The following is a 21340-nucleotide window of genomic DNA, read 5'->3' on the forward strand; positions in this document are numbered from 1 at the left end:
GCCGCAGGCGAGTGGTTATACTGCAATTTTTTTTTTTTTACATTTTTTTTTTTACGAAAAACCAAAAACAAAACAACCGGCACTGCGTGACTTGTTACGTCATTTCTATGGTCTATACTCTCATAGACCATAGCTCTCGACCAATCAGAGCGTGAGGATTCGCTCAGTTATGGTAAAAATCCGATTATAAGCCCCATCGGATATATGCCCCCCACCCCTCCCCATTCCAAATGTATTGAAATAAATTTGATTTGTTATGACGTTTTGAAGCTTTATTGGAAACCAGTAAATGCCAAACGTATTTTGTTCGGCAATGCTATACAGTAGCTTATTTCAGAGGGCTTTTTTCAATTCCTGCAAGTTATAGGCTCCTGATTCCTGTTACAAACTCCCTCGGATATAAACCCCATCCGTTATAGCCCTCCGTTAAGCCCCTTATGGAGATGTATAATGTATAAGCCCAAAGCTTATACGAGGCAGTTTTACTGTATAACAAAAATAGCACTTGGGACACTCAGTGGATGACAAGTTTGACAACTGCTATGTGAAGAATTTCTGTCAGAATAAACATCCCTTCAAAATCTGAAACTGCCGAGGAATCCTTGTGAGTGACGGCGGGATGACGTTCTTGCCCGCGCGGGATTCGGGATCTTTGTTACCCAGAATTCCTTTTCGCTATGTAACCAAGCCAGCAGGTAGCCATATTGGCTAATGTTGTGTATGTTTTCATGTTTTGGGGAGTTTTTAAAGCTCAATTTTTTATCAGCATGGATCAATGGTCATCATTAGACCCCTTACGAAGTACAAAACCTCTTAGCTGATAACATAACGTTTAAGGAATGTGAAGCTTGCGATGGATGGTAAGTGTATTTTCATGTTAATGACAGCCAGCTGGTTTCCTGGTTCTGTAGAATGGTATCCGTGGTTGCCGTTATATTGTGTACATAACAACTGCCAACGTTAACTGCTTTTTGAAATTTTGTTATTTTGTAAAACATTTTTACCTCCTAATATTATTCTGAGATTCACCTTGAAATTCCATACACATAAGCTTACATGCACCAGTCAATTAACTTGTACGTAAAATTTGAGATAGTATCCGAGCTTGTAAGCTTAGTACGCACGATCAAATATTGATTCTAGCCCACTGGCTGTAGTGGCAAGAAAGCTTTTATCAGGGCACCATTAAAGCTTTATACATGGCTTATCCGTCACTCCTAGACAGGTTCTTAAAATGTGCAGTCTGTTATTGTGTGGTAAGTGATTTCTTGCAGGGATATTTTCTCACACCTCTGGCTTTGCATGCTCCATGTGGAGATGCTCATTAGTGCAATAATTTCTTTATTTGCTTGACCATAAATATTCAAAAAATTTCTGGTCATGATATGTTTGGATTCACGACAATGCTTATGCAGAAAAATTTTGGAACACATTTTTTGTCACAGTGTAAAGTACTACAACCAGTTGCAAAAGTACTTGAGACACTGAACCATATTTTGGCATAAATGTCCCGTCCATGATCTTGTGCTTGTGATTCCCCCTCCACCCCTTATCAAAGTTGCGAGCAATACAAGACCATGCTCAAAACTTGGAGGAACAACTTTGAATGGGAGGAGGGAGGTCAGTATTATATCTCACAGACCTGTGATAAGCAGCGATTTGAAGCATGAAAGGTTGTTTTTTCGCGGGAGTGTCTCAACATTTTTGTAACTGGTTGTGGACCTGCCTTTTCAATTTCATCCATAAACTGGAGCTTACTACTGCTTTAGAACTACTACATGTAAGTACAAAGCAACCTCTGCTACTTTGTCTTTTTGGAAATCACAAGTTTAAGACCTTCTCACTCTCACAATTTTGCCATTTTCTTAATTAATTTTCCTGGTCTTGTGGCAAAGACCCTAAGTCTATTGATTTAGAAAGCATTCGTGATATGCCTCTACAATAATAATGACTTAATTCTTTGCACATGCATCTTTGTTCCCGCATTCTGATGCTACCTTAGTTTGTCTGTTAGGTGTGCTCAGACCTTGTCTGCTATCCATCCAAGGCCTATGATGTATTTCCTTGTTCAGTAGCCAGCCCTCCCATCCAGAAATTATTATTATTAATTATTATTTATTATTATTGAGTTTATTCCTGCTTTAATGCTTGTGTCCAGCCTTCTTAAATTACTGTAATCCTGCATATAAAGTTTATTTAGTGTTCTCCCAATGCTGAATGTAACAACAGCTTTATATAAAAGTCATAGAGCTAGAATGTTTGCTAACCATTATCTCTTTATTCCGATAGATTCCTATGGAAAGTGGGATAAATCAAGAGGAAAACCAGGAAGACATAAAGAGGAGGTACCATGTAATACAGCTAAATCTCTCTTAACCCTTTAAGCCCCAAAATCCACATTCAAATTCTCCAGACTGATCTCCATACATTTCTTTTAAGAATAGTTGAGAGAATTTGGTTTAAGATCAAAGCATTCTCCCTTTGGTAATCAATTAAGTAATTCTCATAACCTTTACTCTTGAGGATCTGCTGATGTTGTTAGGAGAAAATTGATGTTGGTCACTTTTGGGACCTAAAGGGTTAATGGGCACCTCTGTAGAGTTGGCCTCTGCCTTTCTTTCCTCCTTTTAGTTGGCTCTAAAAAAAATGGACATCTCTTAAGGACATAGTCTCTCATAGTGCTGGTCTTGAAGGTATCCCTTCTTAGAGAAAGTTGACTTTAAATGTATGTTCAAGTCAGCTACATGGCTCTACACATGCTAAAGATAATCATTCAGTTGAATTACTTGTAATGCATGAATCTGAGATCTTTTGTAAGTATTGATATTAGTGAGAACTATGATTATTATTTCTTATACTTTGCATAAACCAGGTTGCGTCTGTAAAAGATGAAGTCCATCCTGACTATGAAGAGTATCTTCTGCTACTACAACAGAGAAACAGGTAATTGAAAAATCGAAGGCTGCCCAAGGCTGTGCTCTAAGGAAAATTGAAGGGAGCCCAGTGCTCGGAACCTGTAAGATCCAGGGTGCCCGGCATATGATTTGTATGAAAAATCTGAGATTTTCTAGTCGCTCAAGAGCAAAAGTTTGGCGCAAGGGGCCAATCGGCTCTGCTAAAGCACAGCCCTGCTTCCTACAGTACATTAATTGCAAGTGAGTACAGAAATGGATTTACTGGTGTACAATCCAGAAATTCTTGGTGAAACTCCTGCCCTGACTACTAGCACAATTTAATACATCAATATTTTGGTAGTCTTGTATTCAGTTCCTTGGCTGTGCTTTTAGATATCCTGTGCTTGTTGACATGCCACAGTAAATTCTTAATAATATATTATGCTTATAATAATATTATTAGATTCATTTTATTGTCCCACTTGCTTTTGTATGTACTTTGCTATAAACAAAGAAGGTAAATGATGATGATTCTTATTATCTAGGTACTGTTCGAAAATTTGTATAGACTGGAATAGTCTGATTTTATGCTTGTAATAGAGGTTGCAGTTCAGTTTTATCCTAGAAACCATGCAAAACTGGCCTTCATACATTACCATAGTCACAAAAACAAAGGAAAGCATTTAGATGAAATTTAAATCAAGGATAATGCTGAGCCTTTACTTTGACACCTGTATACAGAATCAAATCCTTTTCTCCCCTGTCTTATTACATTTAGGTTGCTAAAAAAGCTGAAAAAGAAAGATGAGCAGCAGATTGAGTTGGAGAAAAAAGAGCAGGGTTTTTCCATTTATGTAAATGGTGCCAATGTGGAATTGGGAAGAGCATATTCAAGAGCCAAATCTCGTAGTTCATCAAGACATACCAAAACTGCAGGAGGTGGGATGGGGGTTGTTGTTTTTCTCTTTAAAGTAAAAGGCTATTTCTGAATTGCCTCAAGCCTCTGTTGCAAAGTGAGGCTAAGTGTGAAGCCATTGATATGAAAATGAGTTTTTATTGTCGTGAAAATAAAACTGATTTACACAACAAAAGTTTTGCACTTAGTCTCGTTTTGAAAGTGAGAGTTTTTGGAACCTGGAAATGACCTGTTGCATGATTTATGTACGTTGTAGTTTGCATGATCTCCTCAAATACTCTCTTTTACAAAGAAGACTGATGTCTTGTGCTTTCAGCAAGCTACAGTTCTTTAATGTGAAGGGGAAAAATACCTTAAGATAGTTACTCTTGACGTAATGTCAAATTTTCCATTTTTGATTTGCAAGGACATAATTAAAGTAAAATATTATTACATTGTATAAGGAGAATTTAACATTTTATCAGAAGTCGCTGTGAAATACAGTTAAGTTAATCTGGCTTTACTTGCTTCCTAAGTTCTTTTTATCAAGGAATTTGAGCAGGGAGATTATCAGCTGAAGAGGGTTCATTTTGATGATCATGCCCACGTTTCTTTCTTAGATTGCATTGCTAATACTTCTGCAGCTTTTGGTACATGTAGCATTTTATTGAAGACTTTCTGACTGGGCATCTCTTTCTTACATTTTGTAGATGCATATCGTGAAAGAAAGAAGCTGCTTCAACATGAACTGCAGGCATTAGAAAAAGAAGCAGAAGCAAGGTGTGTTGTGTTTATTGCTCAATTTTAATTTTGTTACTTAGTTACTGTTCAGTGACAATTTATAAACATTGGGTTTTCTTACGTCCATTTATACTCTTTATTTTAACATATTTTAATAATTACCACAGGAATTCCCGGATCAAAACAGCTCCTGATCAAACTCCAACCTCGCGCAAAGGCTGGAATTATGTAAGGGTTGTCTTTACTAATGTTCATTTCCTTTCAATGCTCAATTTATTTTTAATTAGTCTGTCTTATATTGAGTGAGGTATAAAAATAACCATTTTGTTTTTCTACCTACTCATCTGGCAGGTCATTTTTTTTTAGAGAGGAGAAGTGTGATGTCATGTTTCCATGGTAGCAAAATTACTGGATCTCAACAATCCTTCCTGACAGAGACGGGATTTGCATTGTTGAATGATGGAAGAAAAGTATGGGCTACCATTTTGTTCCTGAGTGCAATAATGCGCAAAGTCATACATGTCAATTTTTTTTTGCCATATTTGCAGGACCATGGTTTGTTGAGATCCAAAAATTTTGCTATCATGGCGTTGTGATGTAAACAACTTCTCCTCTCTAGTGTTTCTGGACTGAAGGCTTATCAGGGTTGAGTGGGGAGGGGGGGGGGGGGCGTGTAGAGTGGGGTGGGGTTGCTGTTATTCTTTTGTCAACCATGTTTTTATTGTCACTTGACAGCTTTACTCCAGAAGAATCTTGTTTATTTTTGGATCAGTTTATGATTTTATCTATTTAATTAAAATGCCACACAATGTTTTTTCTGTCTTTTGTTAGTTAAAATGTTTATTTTTTATTTTTATTTTTTCTACCTCCTCATTAATATTTGTTATTTATTAATATTGTTGATTCTTCAAATAACACAAGTATACTAGTCTTTCTCTTCTCTTTAAAGGATTCAATACAAATAAGAACTGATGAAGGAAAGAAAGTAAAACTAAGAGCACCAGGTAATAATGTTATGATTAGAAATTTTTGATCATTAAATGTATGGTATAAACCTAAACATGAGAAGTACAAACTATTAGCTAAGGCACTAAGGTGGTCATAAGAATGATCATGCTCACCTATTACATGAGATACAGAGTCTATGCTAAGCTAATTAGGATTACATTTTATAACTTTCCATCCCTGATGGATTAGGCACAGTCTTCAAAATAAGGGTCACCGTACAAAAATAATGTTATTGTTAAGGTCATGTAAGGCCTACATTGACTCTATCTGATACAATGCTATCAATTGTTACAACTGTTCTTAAAAGGTCTGTAAGTTTTGCAAAATAATAATAATAATCATCATCATCATCATCATCATTATCATCCACACCTTCCAACTGCTGAGTAGGAGCAGGGGACCATAAGCACAAGTTTTGCACCATGCTTTAAAGATCTGAAGTGATCTGGCAATACAGAATAACTACTCAGCATTTCAACTCATATCCTGTGTCTTGTTCTAGGGAGGCTAACTGGTAAATACAGTGAAGATTTTGAATCAGTTGCTGTGGATGAAAGTGACAGTGCTTCAGACCAGGTATTAATCACTGCAAATGGAGGTCATGCGTTATTTATTGAAGTGATCCTTATCACTATAGGGCACTTAGATTGCTAGATTGATTATTTATTGCAGAGTTTTTCTCACTATGTTATTTTACTTGTAACTATATTTCCTCCTTTTTTAGGATGAAGCTAATCTTAGTGGCCCTGAAAATAAAGGCCTGGATTATGAAGATGATGATGATGATGATGATGATGATGATGAGGAGGAGGAGGATGATAATGGAGTGGATGAGCTCGCTTTAAGTTTTAATGATGTCGAGGTATAAAAAGAATAAAATTACAGTGCATTCTTTGGTCCAACAGATCTATTTTGTGACTCCAGCATACAATATTTTGACATCTGTTTCTATTCACAGTACATGTAATTTAATATTATTGTTGCAGTAAGAAAAGTTGTTGCAAAATTGCTCACCTCTGAAGAATTAATACACTGTCACTCTGTGATTTTGAAATTGGTATAGGGTTTTTGTTCATAGCATAAGGAATTCTTCCATTAAGATTGTAAAGTGTGTTTTGTGACATCTTTTTTTTTCCACAGACACTACGAAAATCTTTAGAAGCTGATGAGTCCATAAGAGAAAGCATAGAGGCAGCTAGAAAGGTATGCAACACTGTGAAGAATACAGTCATCTTTCCTGAGGCCAACAAGATATCTCTAGAAGAGCAATCAATTTAAATTACATACCTTGGCTTGGTCTTTTTATGCTGGTAATGTGTTATAGGTGTGTCTTGGGATTAAATTTGGTGAGAGTTTAGTACGCCAAATGAATGCATGTCATTATAAAGTTCTTCCCCAAAGAGCCTGGTCCCTTGTGAATCTATGGGCTTTATAGACATCCTTTTATTTACTTATCTCAGCCATTCCTGTGCAGAGAGCTTCACAGACATACTAAAAATTTAATTATGGGAAAAGAAATTTTTGCTTTATCCTGCTAATGTGTCCTTTTCAGAGATTAGATCAAGATAATAAAGAACAAAGAAAGACTAACAACAATGACAGCTCTGACGGTGATGATGATTGTGAAATTGAAGAAGAGTTAGAAGGAGCCAATGACAGTTTGAATCTTCATAATGCTGCTGCACTTGAAAGGCTTCCACAGTTGACAAGCACACCGGGTGCCAGAAGTCAGAAAGTCGACAGTCCTTTACTCAATAGTTCTGGTTTAGAAGATACAAATTTAAGGCCACCAAGTAGTTCAAGAAGTAATCACAGACCTTCTGATGTTGTAGTAAACCATGTTGAGCGTAAACACAGCCAATCCGAGAAGAGTAAGAGCATGTCTGTGGCTCTCGAAGTCAGGGAGGGTGAAAGAAAACATAGAAGTCAAAAGTATAGTAATGTTCCAGAAACCCATGCTGAGGATTTGGTTGTTCTTAGCTTTTCATCCTCAACAGGTCAGTCTGCTGGATGAGCCTCAATTTAAGGCTAATCCTTTAAGTCCTATGAGTGACCAATATCTATTTTCCCCCAACAACATCCATACGTAATTAAAAGAAAAGTTTATGAGAATAAGTAAAATGATCACCTAAGGGGAAATGTTTTGATCTTTGAACAATTTCTCTCAACTTATTCTTTATGCAAATGTATGGAGATCAGTTTGGAGAATTTGTATGTGGATATTAGGGCTTAAAGGGTTAAAGGGTAAACAGAGGATATTACATGGCTGTGCAGAGATAAGAAATTTCTGTTTGAGTGGTGAATAATATTTCACGAGTGAGTGCAGTGAACGAGTGAAAAATTTTTCACTCGAGAAAAGAAATTTCGTATCTCCAAGCCACCATGTAATGCTCGATTTATTATATAAGCAGCAATGAAATGCCAAACAATTTCACTTTAATGGCTTTTTGCTGTGAAAGGTGCGATTTATTATGTAGCCATAGCAACAGTGATCTTTTCACATGTGGAGATAACATGTTATTTTCCTGTGTGAAGATATCATGTTTTCCCGGGAAAGCTCACCTGGTATTTCATTTGTGTTTATGTAATAAAGGTCCTTATTTTATGTTAGTTACTCTGTCTACAACTTACAAATGTGAGACTGACAGTGTGCTCATTTACCCCCTCCCCCTCCCCCTCCCCCTCCCTCCATCTGTGCTCCTTTTTAAGGATATTTAAAGGTACTTGAAGCTTCACGGAAAGGAAAGAAGTAGAAACACTTGGGAAGAACTGCGATGATGCGCTATATTCAAATATGTTCTTTCCATTGATTACGCGCCCTACAAGAATAACTTGTCATTCGGCAACTTTAATTGACGACATTTTCGTCAACCAATTTTTCGATAGATCCAGGAGTGAACTGTTTTTCACTGATATTTCTGACCATCTGCCTATATTTTCTATTCATTTCGACACCTCAATCTCAGCATCTAATGAAACTGGTGTACGTGGCGTGGCTCTGGACTGTGTTAGAAGCTACCTCTCCAACAGGTTGCAATTCGTTCAATTTAACGGTCAATGCTCCTCTCCTCAAACTATCTGCTGTGGTGTCCCTCAGGGATCTATTTTGGGCCCCTTGTTTTTCTTGCTCTATATTAATGATTTAAATAATGTATCCACGCTCGTCGAGCTGATTTTATTCGCTGATGATACTAATTTATTTATGTCCCATAAAGATCCTGTCTACCTGGCAGCCTCACTTAATTCTGAACTTAATAAATTATCCTCTTGGTTTAAGGCAAACAAACTCTCCTTAAACCTAAAGAAAACAAACTTTATGTTATTTAAGCCTAGACAGAAAAGGTATCATTTTCCAATGCAAGTATGCATAAACGAACAGAGAATCGAACAGGTTAAGGAAACGGTCTTCCTCGGTGTAGTCCTTGATGAACATCTGTCTTGGAAACCGCACATTTCTCAAGTAGCTCGTAAAATCTCGAAATCAATAGGTGTCATTAATAGAGCAAGATTTTTTCTGCCTAAACCGTGTCTAAAAACTCTCTATTATTGTTTAGTTTTTCCTCATCTTCATTATTGTATTATTGTCTGGGGATCTACGTACAAAACCAATCTTCGCCGTCTTGTCTCTTTGCAAAAGCGAGTTATCAGAATTATTTCTAAATCAACTTTCGATTCTCATTCAGACCCTATTTTCAAAGAATTAGAGCTACTAAAACTTTCCGATATTAGACAGCTAGAATTAGGTAAACTTATGTTTTCTCTTAACCATTCTCTTTTGCCTTCAAAGTTCAACAATTATTTTTCTTTAAACAAACAAGTCCATAGCTATGCCACTAGACACGCGAACGATTTTCACCTTCCTTCTTGTAGAACAAACCTTCGTAAATTTTCTGTCAGTCTCCAAGGACCTACTTATTATAACACTATAGAAAATGATATTAAAGAATCTAATTCTCTCCACCTATTTAAAACGAAATTGAAAAAAAAAATTATATATGAATTATTAGTTATAAATCTTGTAGTAAATTGTTATATTTCTTCACATGTCTGATATTATTTTTATACTTATTGTTACTTGTACCATACCTTATATTTTGTCAATTCAGTCTAAGTAATTAGTTAATTTATAATTACCTTCATTGTATTTTGCTTTCGATCCTGGCCTTACAGTTACTGTTAACTTTATTTTTACTCTGAGGGAGCCCAATGTCTATAAGCCTCATGGTTTCTTTTTGGGCTTCCTCGCCACTATCATTTGCTTTTGTGTAACTGTCTTGTTTTATCGTTATTTGTATTTTGTGGTAAATCAAATAAAGTTACAAAGAACCTCCCACACAGAAGACTGTTTACTAAACCACTGTGCTAATCCTTGAGGATTATTTATTGCATACATAAGTTTTTCATGGGATTTTAAGGGGTCTCTTACAAGAGTTTTGACAGTACAGTTACTGGTATTAGTCTACATGTAGTTCTGTCATGGTGAGGCTTACTTTTAATAATAAGCTGTGTGAATTAATTCTAAGGCCTGCTTGTTTGTTTTTAGTGAAAAGAAAAGAACGGACCCTCTCAGCAACACGGTATGGATTATTATTGTTTCATTTTTATGATAAAAACTAACTGGTTTTATTTTTGGGGGCATTAAATGCCCAAAGTAACACCACTAATTATTAACTAATTATTAATTGCTAATTATCACTGATCACCACTAATTATTAATTAGAAACATCACTAATTATTAATTATTAATCATTGGGCATTAAATGCCCAAAGTAACATCACTTTAAAATTGTTAAAGTGATGTTACTGCCAGCAATAGCAAGGTGTGTATGAAGTGGGTATCATTTAATAAGCCACTGGTAGGTTTAAATCTGTTGTTTTTATGATTGTACCTTATAACTGCATACGTGCTTGAATCTTTCTTTTTTTAATTTGCCCTTCAGGCGAAAGAAAAATGCAGATGAGTTTGATTCAGAGCTTTCTTCATCCAATCATAGAGCGACTGCAGACACACAAGCACAAAAAAGGCAAGGCTGTGAAGAAAATTGAAGTGGTGTTGTTCTTGTCATATTCTTCTTTGACTGGTGCTTTATCACAGTAACTGCACTTCCTCGCAACAGAAACACTTTTACACTCCTTAGTGTAAACAATATTTTGCAAATTAGCCTCAAAACAATTTTCAAAACTTCTTTGGGATTCAAACCCATGTCCTCTACATTAGTGCTGCAGTGCTCCACCAACAGAGCTGGTTTAGACCCACACACTGGGAGCAGGCCAAATTGTTGAGTACATTTTAACCGGTGCAGGGAATGAAACGTGAAATGAAGATCTTCATTGAAATTCATATTCCCGCATTCCACGTCATCTTTATTTCAAACAGTAGTTCACTGATTTTTTTCTATGATATTATTCTTACACAAACTAATATTGGCTTGATTCCCTTTGCGTACACACTCAGGTTAGAAATTGAATCACAAGGTACAGAAGTGACATTAACATCCAGTAAGTATCTATAATTTTATTGTTTTGACTTTGAGTACCCAGCTCATAATAATTTTGTGCTCATAATAATGTTTTATACTTGTTATCATTTGTTATCATGCATAACCCTTAATGATACCCCAAACAGAGGAAATTATTTCTCTCAAACTCAGAAAACCATAAACACCTGAAAAATTAATTTTCAGGAATGTTGATTGTCAAGTGACCAATCACAATAAAGTTCAGGACTGAGCAAGCCTCAAAAGCACAAACTAATTGCCATTGCTGTTTGCAGTTTTGTTATCTCACATCTTATTGGTTTTTCCCTTGCAACACAATAACATTCCATAAATATTTCTGGTATTCATGATTTTGTGGGCTTCATATAGACATTTGAGCCGGGCTTTTCTGGTCACAGAAATACATGTACATGTACAATAAATTGACCACACCAGAAAATTTAAATTCCTAATTGAGTTCTTTCATTTCTCTCACACTTAGAACTTATTAAAGTGACAGCCCTGTTTTGAAGCTTTAATTTTATGAGACCTGGTGTGGATGATTTGAGCCATTTTTCAGATGTCCTTTTCTTTTTGTTGTATTTTTAGAAATGCATCTTACAGGTGGTTACTGTAGTAACAATGTATTTTTATCTTGCTTATCACTTTTTTGTTATTTTATTTCCTAAGCTCCTGAGAAGAAAAGCAGGCCATTATCTGCTACAAGAAAAAGCAAACCTTCATCAGACAAGATGGATGATAATACAGAAGAGATCTTCAGAGCAATGGCTGAAGAGAATAAGTCAGTAGGTGAGAAAACAATGTAGTAGTGCACTACCTCACATTATCATTCATGCACATAATAGAGTTTAAGCTTCATGTATATGGCAAACGGCAAACGTCAGATTCAAGTTGAGAATTCCTTTAAATAGAAAATGAGTAGATAAGAACAGCTCAAAACAATAATTATTATGGATAAAAAATTGCATGGAACCACTAGTTTAGGTGTAAAAATAATGAACAGTAAGCAAAAAGTAAAGAGGAAGCTTGGTCATGTGGTACAAATTCGTGTTTGACATTTGACGTAAACATGATGCTTAAACCTCTCTAGTGAGTTTTGTCCTGTCTGCCTCTGTCATGATAGTTGTCCAACCTGAGACCATTTTGGTCACCACGTTAAAAAGAAAAAAATTTGGTGACTAAAACATTACTGGTCTGCCAAGATTTACAGTGATGGTCATCAAGTATATTTTTTGAGCAAAAGTAATAAATTAATAACAAAATATTTATTTCATTAATTTACAGAATCAAAAGCATCTGGCTCCCAAACTGCTCCTGAAAGATCAAAGGTAAGAAAATACAAATACTTATGTATAAACTGTTCACATTTGCCTTGTGTTTTGTAAGATTGTCAAGATCCGGTGCCTACCATTATGGGTGGCCATCTTCGTTTCAATGTACGAAGGGGGCGAATCCCGGGGTTTTTCAGTTTTTCAGAGGTAAGGGCCTGAAGAGGGAGAAGAGAAAAATCGCCTCCTCCCAAACCATCCCCAGCGCCCCCTAAGTAGATTTTGATATTCATCACCAGACCAGACTCAAATCATCCCCAGCCCCCTAAGTAGATTTTGATAATATTATTATTCATCACCAGACTAGACTCAAACCATCCCCAGCCCCGCTAAGTAGATTATGATATTCAACGCCAGACTAGACTCTGTTTATGTGAAGCCAAGATGACCGCCTGCAAGGGTAGGTGCTCAATCCCGATGACTTACAAAAAGTAGGGGAACTTGAACAGTCTAATACCTTCATATCACCTTAAAAAACAGCAACAAACCTTAAAAAATAACAATGACAATGACAACGAAACAAACCAAAATGCTGTCAGAGTGTGACAAGTTCATTCCAATCTAAATGTCCCGAGACAATTTTAAGGTTTCGTTTTCTAAACTCATCTTGAAATACATCATGATTTGTGCTCAAAATGTATTATGAGACAATTGAAGTTTACAGCTAACTTTAACCTGGTTTAGGATATTGTACCCAGAGAAAACAGCTGACATTTCGTGTCAACACCACTGGTTTTCCAGGAAATGATGTATTACTAGTCAGGTCTGGGTGTTGCTTCTGACTGGTTGAAGAAAGTTTCCCTTGTGGCATGGCTAATCAGAAGCACTACCCAGATCTGGGTAGTGACATGTTTTAAGAGTATGGAATTTCTGTGCCTGTTTTTCAGACACCATTTTGCAAGGATACGAGTTGCGGCATCGCAAAATTTCGATTGTTTTCTGAGGCTGTTTAATATAGGTGAAAGTCTTGTGAGCTCCTTTTTTATACGCGTATCAGATGTAATAAGAGAGAGTTTAAGCTTTACGTTTACGGAAACGGCAAATATCAGATTCAAATAGAAAATGAGCAGACAAAAACAGCGTGAAAAAAAATTGCGTGAAACTACTAATTTATGTCTAGAAATAATAAACAGTAGGCGACAAGCAAAGGGGAAACTTGGTCACGTGGTACAAATTCGCGTTTGCCGTTTGACGTAAACGTGATGCTTAACCTCTCTAATAGTTTTAATCATAGCCATAATTTATTATTAAACAATATTTAACCTGATGACAGTATACGGTTTCAAGGGGTAATGAATTACAATTAGTGTTTTATTTATTTATTTCCTCTTTTCTCCGCAGAAGCACTTGAGCTCTACATCATCGCAGGTTAAAAGGCCTTCCTCAATATCATCTTGCCCTCTGAAAACTGATGAAACTATTGCTCTTGTGACAGAAAAAGTTAGAAAAATGGATGCCAGGTTTGTAAGAAACGGAACATGGATTTTAAGTAGCAGAAAATTTGAAGGCTGTGAAGACTTTTTATCTCTAAAGACGAAGGTCGCTTTCACTTCCGTGGTCAGCCGCTATGCAGTGTGCCTGAAACAAAAGAAAGTTTTTACATGAGAAAAGAGCCAATCTCCACAGATTTTTTGTTTTAAACATTTCAATGTTTTCTGCACCAATGTTACCACCGTGACGTCATTTAAAAACGATCTACCGTAAATGATCTAGTAGAAGCCAGGTGGGTTTATTTAATTTTAGGGGTTCGAGAGGGGGCTTTTTAATAGACAGGAGGTGTTTAAAAGAGAGAAGCGTTTATTCTCGTAACTGTAGCAGGCTCAACAATACTAATTATGCTTTCGGAGAAAAGATCAACAGAGTTTATAACTAGCAAAATATATAGTCCATCCATTGATATGTCAAGGCCGTCTAGAGATCCATATCACTGTTTCAAATCCCATCCTGGATATCAGAATCCTCGTTCAAGGTCATTGTGTTGTTATCGTTTGCCTATCCTTACTTTGACCTTGACATTGAAAAAGGAGCAATGTGCAAACCTTTGTTAATCAAGCAAGGAACTGGCTATATTAAATATTTGGATCAATTTAGGTTTCGGGGAAATTGACCACCTACCCCTCCCCTAAGCCAACATTTTGCCCGAAGTGAGAAGTACGTGATAATGTTGGCTTAAGGGAGGGGTGGGTGGGCAGTTTCGCAGAAACCTAAATTGATCCAGATATTTTTGCTCCCTTTTGCTATTTCCTAGTATTTTGGAGTAATTGTCAGGTGGGTAGTTTATTAGAGAGGGGTGTCTAATACTAACATAACATCGTAGAGGGGGCTAATGGGATTTCCCATTCCTTGAGCTGTATTCCGGATTCCAAAGCCCAGGATCCACGATTCCATAAGCAAAAGTTTTCAGGATTCCGTCATTATGTTGTGTGTAATTCTCACTTGTAGACAACAGCATCATTTAATAGAGCTCTTGGCAAAACTGGAATGCAAGGCTCCGTTCAAAGGACCCAGTTCAACACCTGTCTCACCACGACTTTCACCTGTGAAGGCCACAGTTCCATTTACTTCAGTGGAAACTTCAACCACATCTGAAGTGGAGCACTCAAAGGTACTATCGATGCATACTAGTCATTCTGGTTATTGTAATTGTTTAACGGGCAGTTTAGCTAACCTAGGGTTCATTATCCATCAAAGAAAATTTTCCAAAACGTTTTGGTCCTTTTGTTTTGGAGAAAGAGATCTGAATAAATACTCCTAGCCTATTTTCTGCTCGGTCCCACTTGACGAAATGGTGGTGATGATGATACCTTCGGATGAAGCAAGCCGTGAACCTTGGAATTACAACACTTATGTCGTTGAATGCAGTTAAATGAAATTTAATGGAGTTAACAACAAGGAGCGCCATCTCTTGTGGTCAGTCAGCGGTCAGTTTAGTTTTCCGTTTTCTGTTGGCGTGGGGACTCATGGTTGGAATATGCAGGTTTACCAGCCAAGGGGTATAACTCTATCTAGGGGCTGGCTTGTTGAGTGAAGGTTGTTGCAAGCCACTAATTCCAAGGCCATTTGCTCTTGTCAGGATTACAGCACAACTGATAGCTTAGATGCTGCGGAAAACAGTAAAGAAGATGAAGGAACAGACGTCTACTTTGAGATTCTTACAAACTGGGGAAACCCAAACTATCTTGGGCTAACTGAGGTACAATCCGACGTAAAAGTGGTCACTTAGTTTGTGAATATTCGTTACAGAATTAATATGTTACAGTAGAGCGTTTTCACTGACGTGGCCTACAGCTATGCAAATTTATTGGAACAAAAAAACCTTACACAAGAAAAGGTTTAACTACACAGTATTGGTTTGGAACACGAAAATAACCGCCGTTTCGTTGTTGTAGGACTCCAATATGGCTGACGTGACGTCATGTGTTAACTCTCCATCAAAGTTTATTTGAACTTCTTTTATTCTACAGATCCAGTTCTTCGATGTAGAAGGGAATCTTATTCCATATGATAGACACCATGTCAGTATCTCGGGGTTTGATGGAGAGGAGGGTGATCTTGGTAACCTGGCAAATGGCAAAACAAAGGTACGCATTGCAGAACTTTCATTAGTGAGTTTACGCAACAGGACGTCAGAAATAAGAGGACGGCAAAACGTTTGTGGGTGACGAACGTGACAGTGTTATTACTTGCGTGCTTTGTCGTGATCTTCCCTTAAATTAATGTTTTCTGTTTTTTACAAAAAGATCTATTTAAAGGAAGGTGAAGTTTAGAGCAAAGTCTTTTCAAACAAAATTATTGTCACGCTTGTCACACAAGGTTTGCCAACCTCTTTCCTCTCCCGTCCTGTTGCTGAAGTTCGCTATTGTTTCAGTCAAAACTCCTATGAACTGCCCTCCCTCCCCTCCCCCCCCCCAAAAGAATGCACACCAGTGGAAGTGGCTTTCAATACCTTTTTCCTACACGTTGACACCCCAAACGAGATTTGTTCTGAAATTATGTACATCTAGAGTTCAGAAAATATTGAAAGTAATATGGAGAAATTTCATTTAAGCATTGCCCCTTTGTAGGAACATTTACTTAGCCTAACAAAAACTGAAAAACTAAAAGAGAAAAAGACAATAGTCTTGTACGTAGCCTGTAGAACAGGCACTATTTTTTCGTGTTTTCCAGGCAAGCTCGGAGCGGGCGTTTTCTGCACCTCCCCTGTCGCACATGTCTCTCGGTCCACGTCCGCTTTGACGCGAAAAAATCTCGCACGCAGCCGATAGTTGTGTCGCCATGCAATGCTCCTCTCCTCCTTGGGGGGCTGTTGAGTGTTTTGTGTGTAAACAAATTACATTTTCTTCATCTTTGGTACATTTAGGCCGGACCTTCCTAGTATAATACAACTTTTTATCTTGGCGGCGAACGGTAATTTGTGAAATAAGTGCCTTGAAGTGACCTTTTACCTATTGTCTGTATTGCTAGACAACCAAGGGTCGCTATATGTGGTCATGTGGCTTCAAAAACAAGCGTCCAGTGGAATTAGTTTTTCACTTGCCCAGTACTGCGGCTCTGAGTTCTGAGTCTCACGGACTTTCTAAAATAACTGTATGGAACTATAATAGGGGAATTAAGGTGAGTAATCAAATCAAACCTGCATTTCTTAAAAGATCCATAAGCCTTGTCCAGCTTGAAAGGTATTAGGGAGCATAGGCAACCACAATGACGACGACGACGACAACGACAACGTCAAAAAACAATCGATTTATGCGCAATCAACAGCACGCTTGTTTGTACATTTCTTTGATGTCCACTACATGACTATGGTAAGAAACTTCCTAATGTGACGTTTTAATGGAGGACGTGAACATGTTACGACGAATTTTCCTTTCTCTTTTTGAACCTGGTGAAAGTCCTTAAGAATTGAACTCCAGGAAAAATCGCTTACGTTTGATAAATTGAGCGGGCCTGAATAGACGCGATAAAGTTTAAAAGGACTCAAATTTATTTTTTAACAACTTTTTCACTGCCATCGTCGTCGTCAATGCTTAAGCTCCCAATTTTTTGTGTGTAGACCGGGTGCCAACAGACTGAAAAATGTTTGTGGTTCACAGGGTTATCCCTTAGTGCCACTGGGGGGTTGGAACTAGCACATACTGTATGAAGCGTAAAGAAAAACAAAACATGGTTTGGAAAGGACTACCCTGGGTACAAGAGGTTTCTCTATTTTCGGTGTTGGCCGAAGGCCGACACATCTTCGGCTCTTCGGCCGTAGGCCAAAGCCGCGAGAAAGGCTTTTCGCGCGGGTAACTATAAAGACTTGACAGAAAACGGAAATCGCGCTAGAAGAGTCTCTGGCTCCCAGGGTAGGAAGGGACTGTATTAACGTTAGAATCTGGTAACGTTTCTGATAGCTTATCATGTGCTAATTGTCGGATGATTTTCTTCCGTCAGGAGTTGAATGTAGGAGCGAAGGATGTTCGAATATTTGTTGGAGGAGAGCTTGTATGGGAAGGAGTTATTGATAAGGTGAGAACTGAGCCACATGGACAGATAATGAAGAATTCATTGTGGATACGTGAGGGAGGGGTGGGTGATTTACACTCCTTGATAACAATAGAGCAAAAGCTGATAGAGACCAAGCAAAATATGTGACTGTAAGACTCCTTATTAGGAATCTTAAGCTTGGACGTTTTTGAGCGACGCACATTTTGAGTTCTTGTGCGCTTTGGTTTTGCCCAGAATTTTAGGTAAGTCGCCTCTATACGAGTAAAGACACTTAGCAATACAAATCCGATTACGTCAAGGCATATTAAAAGGGAAAGGACTCGCTTCCGGTTCACGTGCGTCGCTCAAAAACGCCAGTGCTCAAGCTTTATCTCCAACCCTGGGTGATCTGCATCATTTGTAGCGAGGCCTGTCATTGGCCTGTCAGTATCTTTACCCTATTGAATTAGGAGCTGCCGGGGAAAGGGGGTGATAATGTTCCATTTACTGGTGGAGACTGTGGATTTGCAGCGTAGACTTAGAGAGCTATCAGGTTTGCTAGCGTCGAGCAATACTTTGTTATTACATAATACAGCGCAAGTAAGAAGTTATATAAAATTTATCCTTGCTTTTCTTTAGGGCTGTGGGAACCAAGTGTTTGATTACTCCAAAGTCATTAATCTCACAAGTACAGCACATCTAGCTGAAGAAGAAAACGACGTACCACAGGTTTGAACTTAAGTTCACTTATTTTTTTCTGTTCTGTAGCTTTCTAATTGAGAAGAAGGCGCTGCCTTTGTTTCCAACCTTTCATTTGCAAAGCTACGGCAAAAAAAAAATTGTTTCGAAACATTGCCGCAATACTAGTTTACCACCCACGTTTAAACAAGTGCTCTGACAAATGAGGTTGTTACAAGTAGGGTGAATGCTCACTTCTGATTGGATAAAATTACCCGGAAGACATGCCATGCACGGGAGTTATCACATATCCCAAGTGATATGTGTTCCACTACCTCAGAAACTCATGTCGCTAGTGATGTTTGTTCCCCTACCTGGAAAACACATATCCCTAGTGATATGTGTTACCCTACCCGGGAAACACATATCCCTAGTGATATGTGTTCCCCTACCAGGGAAAAATATATCCCTAGCGATATGTGTTCCCCTAGCCAGGAAACACATATCCCTACTGATATGTTCTATCCTACCTGGGAAACACATATCCCCAGCGTTGTGTTCCCCTACCTGGGAAACACATATCCCTACTGATATGTTCTACCCTACCTGGGAAACACATATCCCCAGCGTTATGTGTTCCCCTACCTGGGAAACACATATCCCTAGTGATATGTGTTCCCCTACCCGGGAAACACATATCCCTAGTGATATGTGTTCCCCTACCTGGGAAACACATATCCCTAGTGATATGTGTTCCCCTACCTAGGAAACACATATTCCTAGTGATATGTGTTCCCCTACCCGGGAAACACATATTCCTAGTGTTATGTGTTCCCCTACCTGGGAAACACATATCCCTAGTGATATGTGTTCCCCTAACTGGGAAACACATATCCCTAGTGTTATGTGTTCCCCTACCTGGGAAACACATATCCCTAGTGTTATCTGTTCCGCTACCCGGGAAACACATATCCCTAGTGTTATGTGTTCCCCTACCCAAGAAACACATATCCCTAGTGTTTTTTTTCCCTTACCCGGGAAACACATATCCCTAGTGATATGTGTTCCCCTACCTGGAAAACACATATCCCTAGTGATATGTGTTCCCCTACCTGGGAAACACATATCCCTAGTGATATGTTTTCCCCTACCTGGGAAACACATATCCCTAGTGTTATGTGTTCCCCTACCTGGGAAACACATATCCCTAGTGATATCTGTTCCCCTTCCTGGGAAACACATATCCCTAGTGACATGTGTTCCCCTTACTGGGAAACACATATCCCTAGTAATATGTGTTCCCCTACCCGGGAAACACATAGCCCTAGTGATATGTGTTCCCCTATCCAAGAAACACATATTCCCAGCGTTATGTGTTCCCCTACCTTGGAAACACATATCCCTAGTGATATGTGTTTCCCTACCCGGGAAAAACATTTTTCTATAGTGATATGTGTTCCCCTACCTGGGAAACACCTATCCCTAGTGATATGTGTTCCCCTACCTCGGAAACACATATCCCTTGTGATATGTGTTCCCCTATTCAGGAGACACATACCCCTGGTGATATGTGTTGCCCTAGCTGGGAAACACAAATCCCCAGTGATATGTGTTCCCTTAACTGGGAAACACATATCCCTAGTGTTATGTGTTCCCCTACCCAAGAAACACATATCCCTAGTGTTTTTTTTCCCTTACCCGGGAAACACATATCCCTAGTGATATGTGTTCCCCTACCTGGAAAACACATATCCCTAGTGATATGTGTTCCCCTACCTGGGAAACACATATCCCTAGTGATATGTTTTCCCCTACCTGGGAAACACATATCCCTAGTGTTATGTGTTCCCCTACCTGGGAAACACATATCCCTAGTGATATCTGTTCCCCTTCCTGGGAAACACATATCCCTAGTGACATGTGTTCCCCTTACTGGGAAACACATATCCCTAGTAATATGTGTTCCCCTACCCGGGAAACACATAGCCCTAGTGATATGTGTTCCCCTATCCAAGAAACACATATTCCCAGCGTTATGTGTTCCCCTACCTTGGAAACACATATCCCTAGTGATATGTGTTTCCCTACCCGGGAAAAACATTTTTCTATAGTGATATGTGTTCCCCTACCTGGGAAACACCTATCCCTAGTGATATGTGTTCCCCTACCTCGGAAACACATATCCCTTGTGATATGTGTTCCCCTACCCAGGAGACACATACCCCTGGTGATATGTGTTGCCCTAGCTGGGAAACACAAATCCCCAGTGATATGTGTTCCCTTAACTGGGAAACACATATCCCTAGTGCTATGTGTTCCCCTACCCAGGAAACACAAATCTCTAGCGATATGTGTTCCCCTACCTGGGAAACAAATATTCCTAGTGGTATGTGTTCCCCTGCCCGGGAAACACATATCCCTAGAGTTATGTGTTCCCCTACCTGGGAAACACATATCCCTAGTGATATGTGTTCCTCTACCTGGGAAACACATATCCCTAGTGATGTGTGTTCCCCTACCAGGGAAACACATATCCCTAGTGATATGTGTTCTTCTACCTGGAAAACACATATCCCTAGTGATATGTGTTCCCCTACCTGGAAAACACATATCCCTAGTGATATGTCTTCCCCTACCTGGAAAACACATATCCCTAGTGATATGTCTTCCCCTACCTGGAAAACACATATCCTAGCCGGGAAAGACATGTCCCTAGTGATCTGTGTTCCTCTACCCGGGAAACACATATCCCTAGTGATGTGTGTTCCCCTACCTGGGAAACACATATCTCTAGTAATATGTGTTCCCCTACCCGGGAAACACATATCCCTA

General features: G+C 38.5%; 1 protein-coding gene across 1 annotated transcript in view; it reads left to right on the forward strand.

The window, feature by feature from the left end:
• The first annotated feature begins 719 nt into the window (after window positions 1-719).
• LOC140942179 (katanin-interacting protein-like) overlaps window positions 720-21340 on the forward strand; it is a 55567-nt gene continuing 34946 nt past the window's right edge. The window contains exons 1-23 of the mRNA XM_073391144.1: window positions 720-860; window positions 2290-2345; window positions 2873-2943; window positions 3673-3833; window positions 4500-4569; window positions 4698-4758; window positions 5480-5534; window positions 6041-6114; window positions 6263-6400; window positions 6679-6741; window positions 7091-7535; window positions 10082-10115; window positions 10479-10562; window positions 10994-11037; window positions 11706-11825; window positions 12321-12364; window positions 13706-13824; window positions 14807-14969; window positions 15438-15557; window positions 15829-15945; window positions 16829-16978; window positions 17798-17872; window positions 18470-18559. Of these exons, the coding sequence (XP_073247245.1) occupies window positions 854-860; window positions 2290-2345; window positions 2873-2943; window positions 3673-3833; window positions 4500-4569; window positions 4698-4758; window positions 5480-5534; window positions 6041-6114; window positions 6263-6400; window positions 6679-6741; window positions 7091-7535; window positions 10082-10115; window positions 10479-10562; window positions 10994-11037; window positions 11706-11825; window positions 12321-12364; window positions 13706-13824; window positions 14807-14969; window positions 15438-15557; window positions 15829-15945; window positions 16829-16978; window positions 17798-17872; window positions 18470-18559 (2361 nt within the window). The 5' untranslated portion in view covers window positions 720-853. The remainder of the gene's footprint in view (window positions 861-2289; window positions 2346-2872; window positions 2944-3672; window positions 3834-4499; window positions 4570-4697; window positions 4759-5479; window positions 5535-6040; window positions 6115-6262; window positions 6401-6678; window positions 6742-7090; window positions 7536-10081; window positions 10116-10478; window positions 10563-10993; window positions 11038-11705; window positions 11826-12320; window positions 12365-13705; window positions 13825-14806; window positions 14970-15437; window positions 15558-15828; window positions 15946-16828; window positions 16979-17797; window positions 17873-18469; window positions 18560-21340) is intronic.

Source organism: Porites lutea, chromosome 6, assembly GCF_958299795.1.
Source record: "Porites lutea chromosome 6, jaPorLute2.1, whole genome shotgun sequence".
Lineage (NCBI taxonomy): Eukaryota > Metazoa > Cnidaria > Anthozoa > Scleractinia > Poritidae > Porites > Porites lutea.